The sequence below is a fragment of the Sminthopsis crassicaudata genome, chromosome 6, assembly GCF_048593235.1.
Source record: "Sminthopsis crassicaudata isolate SCR6 chromosome 6, ASM4859323v1, whole genome shotgun sequence".
NCBI lineage: Eukaryota > Metazoa > Chordata > Mammalia > Dasyuromorphia > Dasyuridae > Sminthopsis > Sminthopsis crassicaudata.
In genome coordinates, this window is record NC_133622.1 from 242,101,448 (window position 1) to 242,120,247 (window position 18,800).

Sequence of the window (18,800 nt, forward strand, 5' to 3'; positions counted from 1 at the left end):
AGTACCTGAAGCAAGGAGACAAATTTATCTAATTCTTTATATTATTGATATGCTAATTTTATGGCCTAGAGGTAGAACTGAGGAATTTAGTTATCACTGACTAGTAGATCTAGGACTATTTTAAAGCCAGAGAAGTTAGAATCATTGACAGAGTGTTAGAACAATAACATCCTAAGGTTAAAGAGTATCAGGATCACTAATTTTCCCTAAAGTCTAAGGGAAGAAATGTTATAATCCCAGGCCAGAAGACTTTTACAATCATTGACAGAGAGGTTTCCAGCACAATAGTATGCCAAGGTTGGGGGGATTAGGGAGGTGATTTCAGGATCACAGAATCCAAAGTCAGAAGATTCAGAATCACTGGCATATTATTGGAATAGAAGCACCCTAAAGTCAGGGAACCTTAAAATAATTGTTGTTTCCCCTAGAAGCTATATTCCATCAATACAATGATCCAAGATGATTCCAGAAGACTCATGATGAAATAAAATGTATTTTAATCCAGACAGAAAAGTTGGAATAGAAAATAAAGCATTTCAAAATTTTTCCTAACTTTTTTGCTTTGGGAAATAATGTTACTAATATAAAAATATAGTTTGCATAACTTTATATAAAATGTAACTTTATATGCATATATATATATATATATATATATATATATATAAATAAGGTATCATATTTCTTACCATCTCAAGGAGTATGGAAGAAATATAGGGAGTAAGAAAATTTGAAACTGGAAATAAAAAATGTAAAAACTTCTAAATCTGTGATCTGAGACTGTGATGTCATATGGAAGAAACCAAGCTTTGTGATTCCATTTTCCCTAACCTAGATTATTTTCCAGTCTGAAAAAAAAAAAAAATGACTTAATCATAATATGGCATGCCAGAGTAATTAATTCTGTTCAAATCAATAAGAATTTATTGGATTTCAACTATGTATAAATTTGTTTAGGAAAATCTAAAGAATGTGTGTGAAATGCTGCTTCAAAGATTTAACACTGAGAGAGAAAATATTTACACACAAGCAACCTCGGTTGAAAAAATATGAAGTCAAAAAATAATTTAATTTTAGAAGTATAAATGATTTCTAGGGTGAGCTATTATTGAGAAAGGAGATAGCAAAGTTTATAAATATTTTTGTCTCTACTCTCAGCAAAACAGTCATTTAATAGCCTTTTAAAATTGTGTCATGCATTTTGCTTGAAATATTGAATGAAATACATGAATATTTTTCAAAAATAGGATATACCTTAGGCCTGAGTCTCAGGAAGTCATACTCCTATAGGACTCTAGGGCAGAAAGGTCAAATCCTGAGTCTCAGAGAGTCTTGTGACCAACAGAAAGTAAATGTTTCTGACCATTGGTCAATAGTTGCTTCCTTTCCAGTACATTTAATTAATTTAAATACCAACAGGAAGGGGAGAGTGTACTTCCATCTTGGTCCTATAAGTACCCTTCTGCCCTTAACATATACCCATTCTATTCTGAACTGTTTAGATAGTATGTTGGCCCTTTTCTTACAAGAGCTGAATTAAATCTTTCTATTGTACCTACAGAAACTTCCCAATAGTCAAATTGGGTAAGAGAGATTTCATACTCCATCTCATACATATCCAAAAATAGTAAATATGCATTTATAAGTGTTCATAATTTTAATCTCAGTTTTCATAAAAATAGCAATGTATTTTTCTGATTATTTCTATTTTCTCTTTTCCCAATTTATTTCTAGATTAGTACTAAATCAGATTTAGTGTGCATACTCATTTTCAATTTCTCTTTCTATTGATTTACAATATTTCATAAAAGCCTTTCAAAATTTTCCCACATTAAATACATTCCTATATTTACTAGTTTTAATTACCTTGCAATATGCTATCAAATTTACATGTTATCATCTGTGGATGCATTCAATAAATACTATACATTTGAAACATTTCCAATTTTCGGTTATAATTAATGTTCATATAATTATCATTCAGCTCATGACCCTTATTTTCTTTGTGATAAATTTCATAGTGTTTACTTATGGTTACCAGATTCTTTATTCAAAGAATGATTGTTTGTAAATTCTTGTCATATATTTCCATATCACCTTCAAAAAAGACTTTTTAAAAATGTCTCCACCAGCATTAAGCTATGTAATTCCATTACTATTTCCAGTTTATGGGAGTAGAGTAGTTATTTCAACATAGCTACAATTTTAAATTCCCTTAATCTTTAGTATAATTAAACATAAGTACATTAGATTTCAAAATACTGATATGTGCTGAATATAATAGAGTTTATAAAAATGCCTACACACACACACACACACACACACACACACACACACACCCCATTGGGATCCTATTATTTAATTTATTGATGATTTGTAATAACACATCATCAATGCCAGAAGTGATCACATTTAATTTTAGCCTAGGAAAGGTTCTGTCTCTTCAGTAGCACTAAAGAAATTCACTCTTTCCTCCCCAGTTGTATTCATAAAGACCTCTATCCTTAGGTTAGATAATATCTGAACTTTAATTTTTTACCTGTCTTTTTAATAAGTTGGTTAGATTTAACCCACTTATAGAAAAAAAAAAAAATCTGTAAAGTTCCTAAAACAAGAATATGACCAGGGACATAGGGGAAAAATATCATCAAAGAGGAGAACTGCTATCAAGAAAGGCCTTGGAATATTTTTAGACTTATGCAAACATATTTTGTGGGTCAATGGCAAAATACAAATAATGACCAGAATTATTCTGCATAGATAAATTATTGCAAATTAAATAGACAAAGATCAGATTAAATAAAAATGAGATAAATCATGAGTTTATTCTATTTTCTTGACTATTTTTTATTATTTTATCCACTCTTATCATGTTTTATCATTTCCATCTAATATTTACTTCACTATTTAAAAGATGACTAGTAAACTTGTTTTTCTCTAAAACTTTTTTAACTGCCTCTTTCACATCCTTATTTCTCAAACTATAGATTATAGGATTCAACATAGGTATCAGAATAGTATAAAAAACAGATAGCACCATGTCATAGTCCAAAGAGTAGCTGGAAGAAGGTCTCAAGTACATGAAGAGGATTGTCCCAAGGTAGATAGAAACACCTGTGAGGTGAGAGCCACAAGTAGAAAAGACTTTCCTTCTCCCTTCAGCTGAGTGGATCTTCATAATGGCAGCCAAGATGAAGCCATAGGAAACCAGGACAATCAGGATGGTGAAGATTTCAATTGAGCTCACAAAGATGAAAAGCAGCAGTTCATTGACGTGGGTGTCAGAACATGAAATAGCCAAGAGGGGAGGGATGTCACAAAAGATATGTTTAATTACATTGGATGCACAAAAGGATAAACTAAATGTGGCCACAGTGTGTAAAATGGCATGTGACACACCCCCCTACATATGAGCCAATGATAAGAGGCACATAGACTCGAGGAGTCATGATGGCTGTATAGAGCAAAGGGTTACAGATTGCAATGTAGCGGTCATATGCCATGACAGCCAACAGGAAACACTCAGTAGTGCCTAAACTTACAGAGATAAGCATCTGAGCTACACAACCTGAGAAGGAAATGGTTTTATCCTTTACTAAGAAATTTACTAACATCTTCGGTGTGATCACTGAGGAATAGCAAGCATCCAAGAAAGATAAGACACTCAAGAAATGATACATAGGGGTATGGAGGCGGGAATCCACCACAACTAATACCACCAATCCCAGATTTCCCACAAGTGTAAAGAGATAGACTACAAAGAACACCAAAAAAAGAATGATTTGTACCTCCAGATCTTCTGTAAACCCCATCAAAATAAATATGGTCACTTCTGTGTGATTAGACATGATTCCTTTTTTTCACATTTATCACACCCTGAGGACAAAAGAGTTGTAGATATTATTTAATACAGTTCAATATAGACTTTTGAGCACCTAATATGTAGAATGCTAAATTGTACATACATATTATAATGTCAATATTTGGCATCTTATAGCATTAGTTGCATTATTATTTACTTGTCTTTGGTATTCCATACTATCCTAGGCATTAATCCATGCAAGAAATGATGAGGGAAAGAAATATGCTATTGGTAGCCTTCTTAGAAGCAGACGAGTCTATTGAAGGGGCAAGGAATCATTTGTTTAAACTGAAAAGTGATTGAGGGTTGTTGTATTTTTCCCTATTTGGTCAGTATTTATGTATTTCAGAACACTTCACTATTAAAGGGAAATATTATAAATACAGCACAGATTTAGGGAATGTTAAATGCATTTGTTTTGTTAACAAGTCCAACTGAATGCTTTGATAATGATGACATATCTAGATGATGGAGAAGCTTGGTATTGATGAGACAGACAAGGTATCATTTTGTTTTGTTTTTCTGTGGGGACAATATTTAAAGTCAATAGAAAAATATCATGGTCATCTCCCTTGTCTTAAATATCCCCACCCATGATTTAAGCTAGTTTGAAAGAGAAACTTTAGAACTATCTCATTCTATTATCTCATTTTACAGAGAAGGAAACTCAGACCAAGAAATATCTGTCAAATCTCTATAGAGTATTCAATTATAAAAGTAATAAGAGAAAATTATTCGTGCAGCACATTTATGTTAAATGATCAATTTCCAAAACACCCTAATATTTAACTTCTTTCCAAAATGTTCCTAACCTACGTTTCTAGACATATTATACATTATATCATATTGCTATCATTATATTCCAGAAAAAAGTCAATTTATCATTAAATGAATGTACCCACTCTTTTTCTTTTGTTCCATATTGTGAATAGTTTCTCATGTAAAATGAATTTCTAAAATATTTTATTTTCTTCAAGACTTAACTTATATATCTTTTCCCTACTATAGAAGATTTTCAGTATATATTTAATGACTCAAGATTTCAAATAATCACATACAATATCAACATGCCTTAGGTGGAGGGAAACCAACTGGAAGAAAAAAAGGTCTTCTTTGAAGTCTTATTCTAGCTAGATTGAAGGAACGAGGGGCTAGGAGAGGAAGAGGGGTGGAGGAAAGACCCCCACTATAATGGAGGTTGATGACAGAAAAAAACTCCTATTTTGGGAAAAAATTGGTAAATATTTCCTGTTGTGGCCAGATTTTAAGACCTCATGGCATGGCGTATGAGCCTTTTGATCTCGGAGCCAAGATGAATGGGGCAGGAGACTCCTTGGGTATGAAAAGAGCTCAGTTATTATGCTGTAAAGCCTTGTTGATATACATTTTTGCAAGCGTGATCAGCGTGTGGACAGTAGGCAATCCTTAGTCAACATTCAGAAAAGCAGCTTGTGGCCATTGAGTATGGCCGGTATCTGCCAATGGGAGGAGAGCCAATCCAGCAATTCTGCAGCTTGCTCATAGGTGAGAGGCCCTGTTCAGGCATCCCTGTTCATATAGCCACTTGCTGTAACCCTCAGCTTACACTCCTTCCCACAATCACAAATCAATGCTCCTTCTTCAACAAGGGTGTTTCTGCAACATGGCAGAAAACTTATTGTGCATCAAGGGTCAAGGTGGCCTTAGTACTCCCTCTTAGCAGAATCCCATATTCTTGAAATTTCCAAAATAAAAATTGGTTTAAAAAATGTTGGAAATTGCATGGATTTTCAGAAGCCTAATGAGTTTTTGAAGTCTAATTAAACCCCAGAAGTTAATTATAGATATTTACTTAGCAGAGTGTTAATAAAGACAAAAATACCCCTTTGTTAATTCCATTTTATATCACACATCCTATATTTTTCTGATCCTCTTCCATTTTTAATTCTCTTTCCTTCTTAAAGTTACTGTTTTGTTTTTGTTTTTAATTTTATTTGTATAACATATCCCTCATAATAAAATTCAAGTTTGTTGAAGACTCAACTTCCCCATCCCCCTTTGATTCCATTACTTACCACAACACAACAAAGGTTTCAGTGAATTGGATTGCATCAGATTGGATCAGGATTGCCTGTCATATGAAGTTCATATGCTTTTGTGTTCAGGAGGCCTTTGGAAACATTTATTCATGCTTTCTTAAGTTGAGAATATCACATATTTTGGATGTTCTCAATATAGACACCTTAATAAGAGAATGAGAGATCACACATTGAGTTAATGATTAGAGAAGTTTCTTCCAGTTGTGTACTAGAATTTTCTAAGATATTTTTCAAGATGGCATTTCTTCCTGGATTTTCTCTAGAATAAACTTAGGAAACCCTTGGAACCTACAAGTTTTTTAGGTCCATTCCAGCCCTATCATTATCATTCTATGTTCTAATTTTTAAAACCATTTCATCTCTGACATTCTAGATTATATTCTAAGATCCATTCCAATTTTTATATTCTAGACCCATGAAGTCTTCAGATTTCTTATCCTCTATTTGCCTGTAGAATATACAGTACTATTTTTTCTCTGTCAATATCAATTCTGATATAAATATTTTTTCTCCCTCAATTACTTCAGTTCTCCTCACTTAATTTTTTAGTGTACATTATTTCTCCCATTGTCTTTTCTCTACTCATACCAAACTGTCAATCAGTGTTTGAAGAATTGTTTCTGGGACAGTGCAATTTGGGCAGGAAAGAAAGAATAGTAATGCTAAGTGACAATTCACTAAGATGAACATGGTAGAGCTATTAACCAGTGGACCAAGAATAAGCAACAAATTCCCTGTAATCAAATGACCACAATTGACTTCTTGTACTGCTTTTAAGTTTTACAGACAGAAAAGGATATCAAACTCAACTGACTGAATCTGATCTTATTCTTTTCCCCAGATCCATGAATTGCCCAAGAATGACTAGATATTATCACTCTCAGCCTCTAATTTTTTCAATGTCCCAATCTCTCCCCTCCAGAGGTTCCCAGGCTTTCTCTAAGGACATTTGTTTATCATTCAAAACAACTTACCTTGTGAAAGTATGAAAAAGAAATAAAAATTCCTCCCACCTGCTGTTTGCCCCATTTCCATCCTTTGATCTTTGGATGACCCCTTTTGCCCACAGCCCACTCACTTTCTGTACCTTAGTACTCTATATGAACCCTGTTTCAAGCCCTTTCCTTGGGTATCCTTGAACTTGCTTTGTGGTACCCTAGATTCCAACTCACTTGTCCTGATTAAAGACCTCAATTAAGTTGTGTCAGCTGTTTTCTATCAAATTCAGATTGACATCTGGTACATTAAAAGAAGTTCACTTTATCGACATTTCTTGAAAGAGATTCCACCTGGGAATATAGAAAACACTGACTCTCTGAAGCTTCAGATGGAAAATGAGGAGTCTTATACCTACCATAGGAGATGTTTGCTAGGAAATCTGATTTAACAATTGTAGACTGATCTAGAATAATAACAGCACAGGTTGGATGAAGATGAATATTAATAGAAAAGAATGTCTTCTTGGAAGTATTATAAATAGGAAGAAAATGGGGGGGGGGGAGACAGAGAACTAATTTTGGCCACAATCATTACCAAGGTGGATATCAGAAAGATTCCAAACTCCATGGGAAAATTGGTCAATATTTCATAACTAAAAGGTGATGAGAAAGAAATCTTTCAAAAATAATACAGTTAATTACATGACAACTTAGGGAAAATATACTGTAGAATTGATTGGAGAAATTTACTTAGCAGAATTAATACAAAGACCAAAATAGCTCTCATAACCAAACTTCAAATGCTGCAGATTGCATGATGTGGAAAATACATATCACAGCTGAAAGATACTTGTCTTCCATTTCACACAAAGGAATTGCCTTCTTTTACTTTTTGTCCATCCTTAAGTCTTTAACCTCATGTCCTGATTGGATGCTATTCTCATCTTCCCTAAAATAATTCAGAGAAACCTAACTATGCCTGGGTCCATCTCTGCATTCACCAAAATAATATTTTTCCAAGTATTTTTTTACATTTGCCAAATCATAGGATTCTTTAACATGAAAATATAGTAAAGTGAAAGAAATGCTAATATGATATTAAAATCTCTGCATTGGAATCTACAAGATTTATGTTTTTTTTTTAAAAATCACTTCATTGAATGAATGACTAAAAATAAGTAGTTTCTACAAAGCATAAGACTTTTTTCTAACTGCAGAATTTCTCACCTTGTCTGTAAACTTGAGCAACAGAAAGTGTGGGATAAAAAGATGTAATCTAATTCAGGTGACTTATATCTGCTTCTCTAGCTTCTGAGGATTTCTTCTGGGAATCATCTCAGGAGATACAACCCAATCATCCTTGGGTACAAAATCTGGTGTAGAATTCACAAGGATAAACAGGTGAAAATAGGATGGTTCTCTCATGATAGATTCTTATGACACACAGGACTGTTTTTACCTAATTAGACTCCTTTCTTCTATACTTACTTAGAATAAAACTCTTTTAGGAGAAATCTCTAAATTGATAGTTGGATGATAAATGAAGAAATTTAATTTTATATTTAATACTCTGTTGTTTTGATATGAATGTGTATATCTACAAATATATGATACAGACATTTAAGTATGTATAAGGTGTGTATATACAAATACACACCAAGCATGCATAATGTATATATACATATATATATGCCTATGTGGAATATATATATATATATATATATATATATATATATATATATATGTGTGTGTATATGTGTATATATATATATATATATATACATACACACACACATATATATATACATACACACACTCACATATATATATACACATACACACACAAACATGGGGGCTAAGGCTACAGCATCCCCACAATCTGGGAAATCCACCTAAAATTTTCACATTATCTGTGACTTCCACAAAACTCCCAAAGAATCTCCATTTAATTTCTTAAGCTGACCCACTATGTATTGAAACTGTGTTGAGGAAAGTCATAACATGGAAGAAATAATTGTACAATATATATGCTTGCACACTGATGCTCACACACATGCACAAGTATACACATAGTATAGTATCTGATCAAGTGTCAGTGATACCATACTATGAAATCAAAATTCTGGGTTTAAAAAAAAATAGTCATTTTCCCTATTAGAAAGGCCATTTCAGTTCACATAAAATCAGTGGTCCTCAAACTTTTAAAATAGGGGGCCAGTTCACTGTCCCTCAGATTGTTGGAGGGCCGGACTATAGTAAAAATAAAAACTCACACTCTGTCCCAGTCCCTCAGCCCATTTGCCATAACCCAGCTGGCCACATAAAGGTCCTCAGCTGGCTGCATCTGGCCCACTGGCAGTAGTTTGAGAACCCCTGACATAGAGGCTTTTTGATGCAATGGATTGAATGTGGGTCTTGGAGTCAGGAAAGTCTGGAATCAAATTCTGCCTTTGGCATTGTCTGTGTGAGCCACAAAAAATCATTTAACCTCTATATGTCTCAAGTCTCTATGTGTCTCAACTTACAGACAGGCAAAAATCTGTTTTGGTGAAAGCATTGACTATACTGATGAAATTGCATAAGCTTTTCATTATTATTTAGTATAAAATTATTTATAATGTTATTTATTAATAATAAAATTAATACTAAGATTTTTTAAAAAGGTCAATTTAAAAAAGGGGGTAGAGGTTATTTTTATGTTATTTCTCTAGGATTATTTTGACCGATTGACATGGAAAAAGTGAGATCAATTAGGAATTATAATAAAAGACAAATCAATAGAGATTTATAAGAGCTAGTTTAACCTGGACTAATGTAATCTCAGTAAAAATGGAAAGGTAAGAACCAAATGTAAAAGGGATTTTATTAGAATAATTTATACAACTTGATCTAGAAAGAGAGATAGTTTCTAGACTGATTAAGAGGATCCATGAGAGAAACAGAGGTGAAGTAACTCTAAAAGTAGCATTAAATTGAAGCTATTAGGGCTGCTACGTGATATAGGGAATAGAGCACTAGGCTTAAAGTCAGGAAGACTTCCAGTTCTCATATGAGTTCATATATGTAGTAGCTAGCTGTGTGACTCTAGAAAAATCATATAATCCTATTTTTCTCAATATCCTCACCTATAAAATTAGAGATACATTACCTCCCTCCTGGGACTGTGTTGAACAAATAATACATCATTTGTCAATCACTTAGCACAATGTCTTTCAGACAGTATATACTATATAAATGTTAACTATTAGTATATCAAAGTCATTTCAGTTCTTCACCATTTCATATATTCTGCATCTAATGTGTTGCTAAGACCTGTAAATTTCACATCTGTAACCTCTCTAATATTCCCCTTTAATTGCATTGACACTATCATCACCTTAGTGTAGACCCTTGCCCCTTCATGGCTAGTTTACTGCAATGCCTTCTGGTAAGCCTACCTGCTTCAAGTTTTCCCATATTCCAATCTATTCCATTTAGCCACCAAAGTGGCTTTCCTACAAGGGCAGGTAAACATTCAGTTATATAATAAAACCCAGTGTCTTCCTATGCACTTCATAATCAAATGCAAAAATCCTTTCTTTTGTTATTTAAATTATTTTATGGGCCTCCCAACTTTTCATTCTTTTTATATTTAAGTCTCCATTGCATACTTTTCAAATTTAATGCACTGATTTCCTATCTCATCTATCAATAAGACACTCAATTTCTTCTCTACAGACAGTTCTCTTGTTGTCTCATGCCTGGAGTGCACTATATCTTCAACTCTATTCATTTTCTATCCTGGATTCCTTTGAATCCCAACTAAAAAATCCTGGCTTTTACAGTAAGCTTTTTCTTAACCTCTTTGAATCCTAGAGTCTTCCCTCTATTCACTATTTTGTATTTATCCTAATTATGCCTGATTTTTGTATGTTTATTTGTATGTCTCCCCTTTAGACTGTGAATTTCTTGAGTATCAGGACTTTTTTTTTTTTTTTTGTAGTTTCAGTAATTAACTGGCACATAGTAACTTGATAATGATGCTGTTAGTGACAGTGCAGAGAGGTGAGGTGTGAGAATCCCATTCTGGTTGGCACAGATTCAGTGTGAAATAATTCATGAACCCAAAATATTTGACTGACAAAAGGAGTTTATTTTTGGCACTGCAGAAGTCAGCTTTTGCTAGGAAGACTGACTTCCAAGTGACAAGATCCTGGCAGAGAGATAAAGGTCCTAGCAAATAAATCCTGGAAGAGATATATAACACTGATAAAAGGATGTCTCTTCACAGCAGACGGGGGTCTTGATAGGCAGCTATGCCATTTCAGACCTCTGCAAATTATGAGTTTAAAAGTGCTTCTCTTTTTTTTTTTTTTTTTTTTTTTTTGGTAAGAGATCAATTAAATGATATTATTGCCCCCAGGCCTAGATTTCCAGTAGAATGAGACCACTTAAATTCAAGTTAAGTAGGAGTGGCCCTGGACTAATTTCCAACTTAATAAGGGATGCAGCTAGCCCCATCAAGATAACAGAATAAAACCACTTTATCTTGAATCCTTACAGAGAGGGCCATAGAGATGTCTATATCCTCTGCCCTGTAATCTGTACCTGGGTGACTTTCACCTTGACATTGCTGGCCTCATTTTCCTCATTTATAAAATTGAGAAGGGATGGACTACATAGTTTTTTTGGATCCTTCTAGTTACATTCTATGGTTTTATAAAATAAAGTTGTGGATTTCACTCTAACTAACAATGAACATCAAGATTATGACCTAATCTTCATATTAATATTGAATTATTTGGATACCATGAAAAATAAATCAAGTAGGTGTTTTTTTGTAATGGAAAGAATACCTACTGTGGAAATTACTTGATGAAAGTCTTTGGCTTTTTGAACTTGAGCAAGTTGCTTAACCCCCCCCCCCTAGATTTCAATTTTCACAACTGCAAAATGAGTAGTATTAGATGGGAATTTTGTTTCCACAGAGCTACGAACATTAAAGTTGTGTAAAGAGCCATCTGTATCACGAGAGAACTGTGAAGACTGAATATGGATCAAAGTACAGTATTCTCACTTTCTTTTTTTTGGTAATAGTGTTTTATTTTTCTTTCCTGTGTTTTTTCTCTTTTTGATTTGATTAATCTTGAACAACATAATGTGTTTGGAAGAAATGCATATGTTTAACCTGCAGTGTATTGCTTGCTTTCTAGGGAAAAGGGAAGGGGAGTGGACAGAGGGAGAAAAAATAGGTTTGAAAAGATTTTGCAAAGGAAAATGTTGAAATCTAAATTTGCATATATTTGGAAAAATAAAAAAGCTGTTATAAAAATTTTAAATAAATAAACAAAAAGAAAATTAAATTGGAAAAATAAAACCTAAATTAGAAAATTGAAACCCACAAGGACATAAAAGAATAATGAAGGGTGAAGGTTTTGGATTTGAATAGGAACCCTCTCAACTTTGCTTTCATAAGAATGTAAGCTCCTTGGGTGTAGGAAATGGCTATGTAATGAGCAGTAGAGATTCATACTCTCTCTGTTTTGTAACAACCATTTAATGGAGAATGGGGCATAGGTTTGCCCTTCAAGATAGAAAATAAATCACTGTCTTTGCCATTCCCAAAAGTGTGTTTACTAATCTAGGTACCCATGTTTTTGTTTGTTTGTTTGTTTGTTTGTTTGTTTTTGTTTTTGTTTTGTTTTGTTGTTTCTTTGTTTTTTGTTTTTGTTTTACAAGAATATAAAATAAATCTTTCTGTAGTCATTAGTGAGTCAATGACGTTCTTGGTAAGATATTTTGTTTTTCACTCTATAATTTTAAGTTGTTTTGGCAGGTTGAAGGAAACAACTTCTTGCATTACTTTCTGCTCTAGCTAGCTAACTTCATAATTAAAATTAATTATGAAGATCCTTAAGCACTTTACAAATATGATCCCACTTTGTGGGAGATAGATGCTATTGTTATCTACATTTTACAAATGAGAAAACTGAGATATATACACCATAAATAATCTGCATTCATCATTGAGTCAGTAAAGTTTTTGGTAAGATATTTTGTTTCTTATATTTGATGGTCTAGTTATTCAGCTTACATAGCTCAATTTGCTCCATTCTCCTCCTAAATGTTTTTCCTATTTTTTTTCTTTTAGAAAAAAAGTAAAATAGTGTTATATGCTCATTTATTGAATCTCTGCACCCCAGATAGAATTTCTCCCAGTGTCAACAATACATCAATACAGAGACTAAAGCAAATATTATGGTTGTTCAATTATTTTTGTCATGTCCGATTCTTCATAATACCATTTGTGGTTTTCTTGGCAGACACTGTAGTGGTTTACATTTTCCTCCTTCAAAAGTAAAGATTATATATTCCAAAATGCAGTCTGGCACAGGTATTGAGGGAAAATGTAAAGAGTGATAGCATTGATTTAAAGACAGAACAACTCTTGATTTGAGTAAGCTTGATAAAAAATAATAGATTTGGGAAATAGCACCTACCACTTTTCCCTAGTTTTGCTTTATTTTTACTACCTTTTCATATTGATTATTTCTCATTTATCCTATATATACTTAGTACATATTTGTTTACATGTTTTCTCCCTATTGGACTGTATACCCTTCTAGGAGGGATTGTAGTTGTTTTCTTTATGTATCTAATGCTTAGTATTTTTCCTGAAACAGGTCAAACATTTAATATTTATTGACTTACTGACACCTGGCACAATGAGACCCAAATCAGTACCAAGCAAGATAAGCAATGAAAGGAACAAAGATGTCCTTGAAAAGATACTAGATTAGAGGAGATATTCCTGGACCATCTGATTCCTGAAGTAAAGAAAGTGACTCTTAGGGGATGTTATTCAAAAGTATGAAGTGAATGGACCAATAAGAAGCCTGAATGAAATATCTACTTATGAGGTAGAGAATTCTTATTTAAGTACTATCTGTCTCCAACAACTTCCTACTAGACCAGAATCTGATTACCACTTGGGTATTTATAATTTAATTTAAAATAAATATATTTGTTATGTGAATATTTTTAGGGATTCTGAACACTTTCATGTGCCATAATTCCTTGCCGTGTTTGTTTGTTGAACCTGGAATATCTTCTGCTATGCCACAGAAACAACTCCTTCTAGCTCATGCTGATGCTCAACCCAGTAGCCAAACCTAATGAGGACAAACAGCCCAGCCCAATGGACCAAGAGCCAAGTTTGAACAGAAATCACTTCCCGCCCCATCCCTTACCTATGTTTTTTGTCTTTATAACCTCTGGTGCCTAAGTCCACCACAAAGACTTTTACACTTGTTACTTAGATGCATGTCAGACTGCGTAGGGGGTAAAAACATGTCTATAATGTAACTCTTTTTAGAGACACATCCTCGAATATATGAAAATATTGAATAGATTCTTAAATCACAAATTTTAATTTACTAATGATGATAAAATTCAAATACAGAAATAGAAGGGAGAAATCTAGAAAGGAAGGGGAAGTGAGAGCAGCAGTGGGAATAAATAAGAAATATTTGGGATGAGACCAGCTAGAATAAGATATAGGAAAGCTAACAGACCATCACATCAATTTTTTATGTATTGAACCTAATTCCCTGCAATATTCCACGAGAAAAGGATAACATTTTACAAATAATATCGCCAATTCCCTTTTTCACATATTCACTTGGGGAGCAGGATGATGGTAAAAGAGGACTTACTAATGAGTCCCTAGTATCACTTTTTTCCCCTGGGGAAGATATTGTACATTAGAGATTTTTTCCTGAATTATATGAGGTGAGAGATACGTAATTTATTACTTATCCGAGGACTCAAGATGCTTCAGAAAGCAAGCAAAAGTCTTAGTAAGATTTATGGGGCTGGGTCATATGAGCTCTGAACACAGCTTTTCTCCTCAGCAGGTAAATTGACTATCTTATTATACTGATTTTTTATTTATTATTATTATTATTATTATTATTATAAGAAAAGAAAAATGTGATCAAAATCAAAGTAATTTTTAATGTTCTAATCATGCTATAATTGTGTTGCATAGACAGTCATTTCTCACTCTAAAGTCAGGAAAGTTATTTCTGCCTCCATGGAGCTTAGATAAGTCCAAGGAGGGGGTACTGTTGAAATTCATTTTTTTTAAAGAAAATAAGTTATGAGCTTAAAATGAAAAAAACAAAACTGAACTTTTACTATTTTTATTTTTTTTAACTATGTAACAGATTTCTTTCAATATAAGGAGAACTCTTGCTCACACTCTGTTATGTCTGAGATATTGAGAGGTTAAACAGCTCAGAATGGATCACATAGTGAATCCAAGGCAGGGAAGGAGGTTTAAAGAGGAATCTTCAGCGTTGTCCTAGTTTGATAATCAATCACAGCAGGATTTCTTGATTCTGAATTCATCCCTATCATTGAATCTCTTAAATGTCATCAGAAGGAATGCAAATAAGGGATTAGGGGCTCTGACTACCTAATCTAAGGGGCAGCTTGATGGCACAGTGGATAGGGCTCAGATATTTCCCTGAGTTCAAATTTCCCCTAAAACTTGCTAATCATTTGACCCTGGACAAGTTACTTAAACCTATTTGCTTCATTTTCCTTATTTGAAATAGGGGAAAATGTATCTTTGCCATTCCAGTATCTTTGCAAAGAAAGTCCCAAATTGGGGTCATGATGAGTCAGATACAACTGAAAAGGGTTCCAGCAACAACCATAACTACTATATCCTAATCTAATAATTTGTATTGGATTAAAGAAAAATATATTTGATTGTTAAGAATAATTTTGACTCTATATGACATTTTGCTTGCTTGAAAGGTTATGATGACATTGCTTTCTTTGAGTACAACTGGTATGATAGGTGTTCAGACAGTCCTGAGGAAGGGGGACAGGTAAAACATGATCTGAATGGGACAGGATTATATTTTTAAACTAGACTGAAACTGACTTGTAACCTGTGAATGTCTGGATCTGAACAGACTAGGCCAGACTCAGGATAGTCAAGGATCAAACAATAGTTTAATTTTAGAGTGAGGCTAAAGCTTGCAAGTGGAATCCTCCTCTCCTGAGAAACTGGACTTAACATGGTGGAACAAAGGCAGGGCTTGTATACATTTAAATATACAAGTAGGGTGGATCACATCACAGTATTTTTAGGTCTTGAGTAGCCGTTCCCACAACAATCTCTTGCATGGTCAATGCAGACATTCCTAGGAACTGTGGGAATGGACTCCAAGTTGCTTGTCTCACACTTTAAGAGTCATCAAGCCTCGTGATCATCCCTTGGGTACAGAACCAGAGTAAGCATGGTAGTAATAGAAGTACAACCAGTTATAAGAAACAGGAATAGTAAGCATACAAGAGATATGATGAATCACTTTAGGCTGATGGAATCCTGCAGCAAACACCTGGTGCTGGTCAAAGCATTATACTTTGGGAAAAAATGAGATCATGCAGATCCCAAGTTATTATTATTCAATAATTATGTCAAGCTCGGGTATGGCTTGCTTATTGGGCATTTATTCTCAAAACTGGTTGCCTCCAAGTATTTTGATGATCTTAAGCAGGGAGAAGGAAGCTGAATATTTTTAAGTGCAAAACACTTGGCACTAGATCAGGGATTTTTAAACTTTTATGTTTGAACCATTTTCACCTGAGATTTTTATTTGATCCCAAGTATATAGGTATATAAAATAGGTATACAATATATATTGTATTTAACACATGCTTTAACATTATTTAACATCTATGGGACTGCTTATCATCTAGGGGAGGAGGTGGAGAGAAGGAGGGGAAAAGTTGGAATAGAAATTTTTGCAAGGGTCAATGCTGAAAAATTACCCATGCATTTGTTTTGTCAATAAAAAGCTATAATAATAAAAACAGGTCTACAGATCAGTTACTGATAATAAATAATAATTTCACAACCTCCACATTAAGTTATGAGACTCCCTATGAGGTCAAAAGCCACAGTATAAGAAGCAGGATGCTAGAGAATTGAAGTAGAAATCAGTGAGCAGACAATGCATTGAACTACTCATAAATGAAAACAATCATGAAGTTTGTGCAAAGTAGTTGAATATAAATTATTCAAGTTGGAGAAATAAGTAAACTGAAGTCTTTCTTCCTCAACAGGTGAATATCCCTCCAGAAGTATATACTATTAAAATGTTTTGTAGGGATTTTGTGAATATTATAAGTTCTGGAAAGAAGAATCCTAGAAGTCTATTTCTAATGTTCTGATGACCAAAGGCCTGAATTTTCTGAGAGATTTCTGTGAGCCAGGCAGATTTGGACAAGACTTAGAGCACCCCAAATGTAATGGTTTAAGGGAATTTGTGATAATTGTTTTCCCAATCTCTAACTTCTGCTTGATGGGGTAATTAACTGTATTTTATAAAATGATGACTGCTTATTTCACACTAGGGGCAATGAGACTTGCTAAGAGAAAAATAAAAAGAACATTTAAAAAGTTGATAAAGAGGATATATCTACCTTCTGTTTAGAGATTTGAGTTCAAGAGAAATGATCACCATTTCCATTCTTCCAAGCATGATCACAATGAATATGTGATAAGAGTACTAGTCTTGTAAGGAAATAGAATTTCACATCTAGGAAAAAGATTGGAGTAAAGCTGAGGAATAATATAAGAATTACTGAAAAGTAAAGGTCTATTATATCAGAGGTAAGAAAGAATTAGAGAAGAATTATCAACTTTGTTTTGACTTGATAAACACTTTTTGCCTGGGTCTCAATATCATCTTGAAGTTCTGCTGATGTGTCAGTAATATACCCTCCTGCTTCTGTGCAGATAAGAACCCATTGTAATCTATCTTATTTGTTGACATGCAGATTTTTTTTTTTGATAATCATTAGTTTTCTAAATTGTTGTTCATGAGGGAAAATAATGCCAAAACCTGTTTTTTTTTCTTTTTCTTTTTCCTTCTTTTTCCAAATAGTTTTATAAAGAAATTTGTTAGGTCATTTGATAGAAGTACACAATCTGGAAAAGAGTTATGACTCCCTGTCATCCATATTTTCAATCGTTTATATCATAGAGATTTAGACAAGGATACCCACAGATAGACCACATATATCCAGGTAGGCAGTTTTCCTGAGAGGTCAACTTGAAAGTAAAGTAGAGGGAGATGGATATGAATAAATGTCCACATTCCATAATATTTGGATGAAGCCAAAAAAGATATTTAGGAATAAGAAAATTCCCTGGAATATTTTGATTTGATCACATTCACAATCACTTTAGCTTCAATACTACCAAAACATTTGAGCAAGACAGAAGTCACAATTATGCCTTTATAATATTTTCTTGAATCCAAATTTGAAACATTAATTCAAAGTACTACAGTTTACCCCAAACCCAGCTGAGATAATTTAGCTTCTTTTCTATCAGTCAATAACTTAGAGAAGTTCAGAAAAGTATTATCTTCTCACAATCATGCAGAATCTGAATTTTTAATTGGGTCTCAATTAAGCCTCTATTTCAAGAACTCAGTGATAGCAGCTCTTAGTCTCTGTAATTAGGCCATTCGATTTAGTAATTCGATTTTTAATATAAATTTGTTTTAATTTTACCAAAATTTTCTTTTCCACACTTCTATGCAGTGTGCTTATTTCTACCTTGATCAGCCTAGCAGCACTGAAAAATAAATCTTTCATATTTGATATATATATATTTTTAAATTCTGAAGAAAGGAGTTTAATTTCTATTACTTCCTCTCTTCCTTTAAGTTAATTATTTTCCATTTCCTCACCAACACAATTGTGCTAAAAATTCAATTTTTATAAATATTTTTCTGGTTTGTCAGTATGGTTCTTAAAACATTGAATCTGGAAATGAAACAAACAAGGTTTGATCAAGGCAGAGGAGAGTGGGACTCTTCTTATAATTCATTTATAATATTATGTTCTATTTAGTGT

General features: G+C 33.3%; 1 protein-coding gene across 1 annotated transcript; it reads right to left on the bottom strand.

Moving 5' to 3' along the window:
• Window positions 1-2,875: 2,875 nt before the first annotated feature.
• LOC141547511 (olfactory receptor 5T9-like) lies at window positions 2,876-3,845 on the bottom strand. Its single transcript, XM_074275907.1, is given in 2 exon segments — window positions 2,876-3,400; window positions 3,402-3,845. Coding segments are annotated over 2 exon segments (969 nt in total).
• Window positions 3,846-18,800: the final 14,955 nt, after the last annotated feature.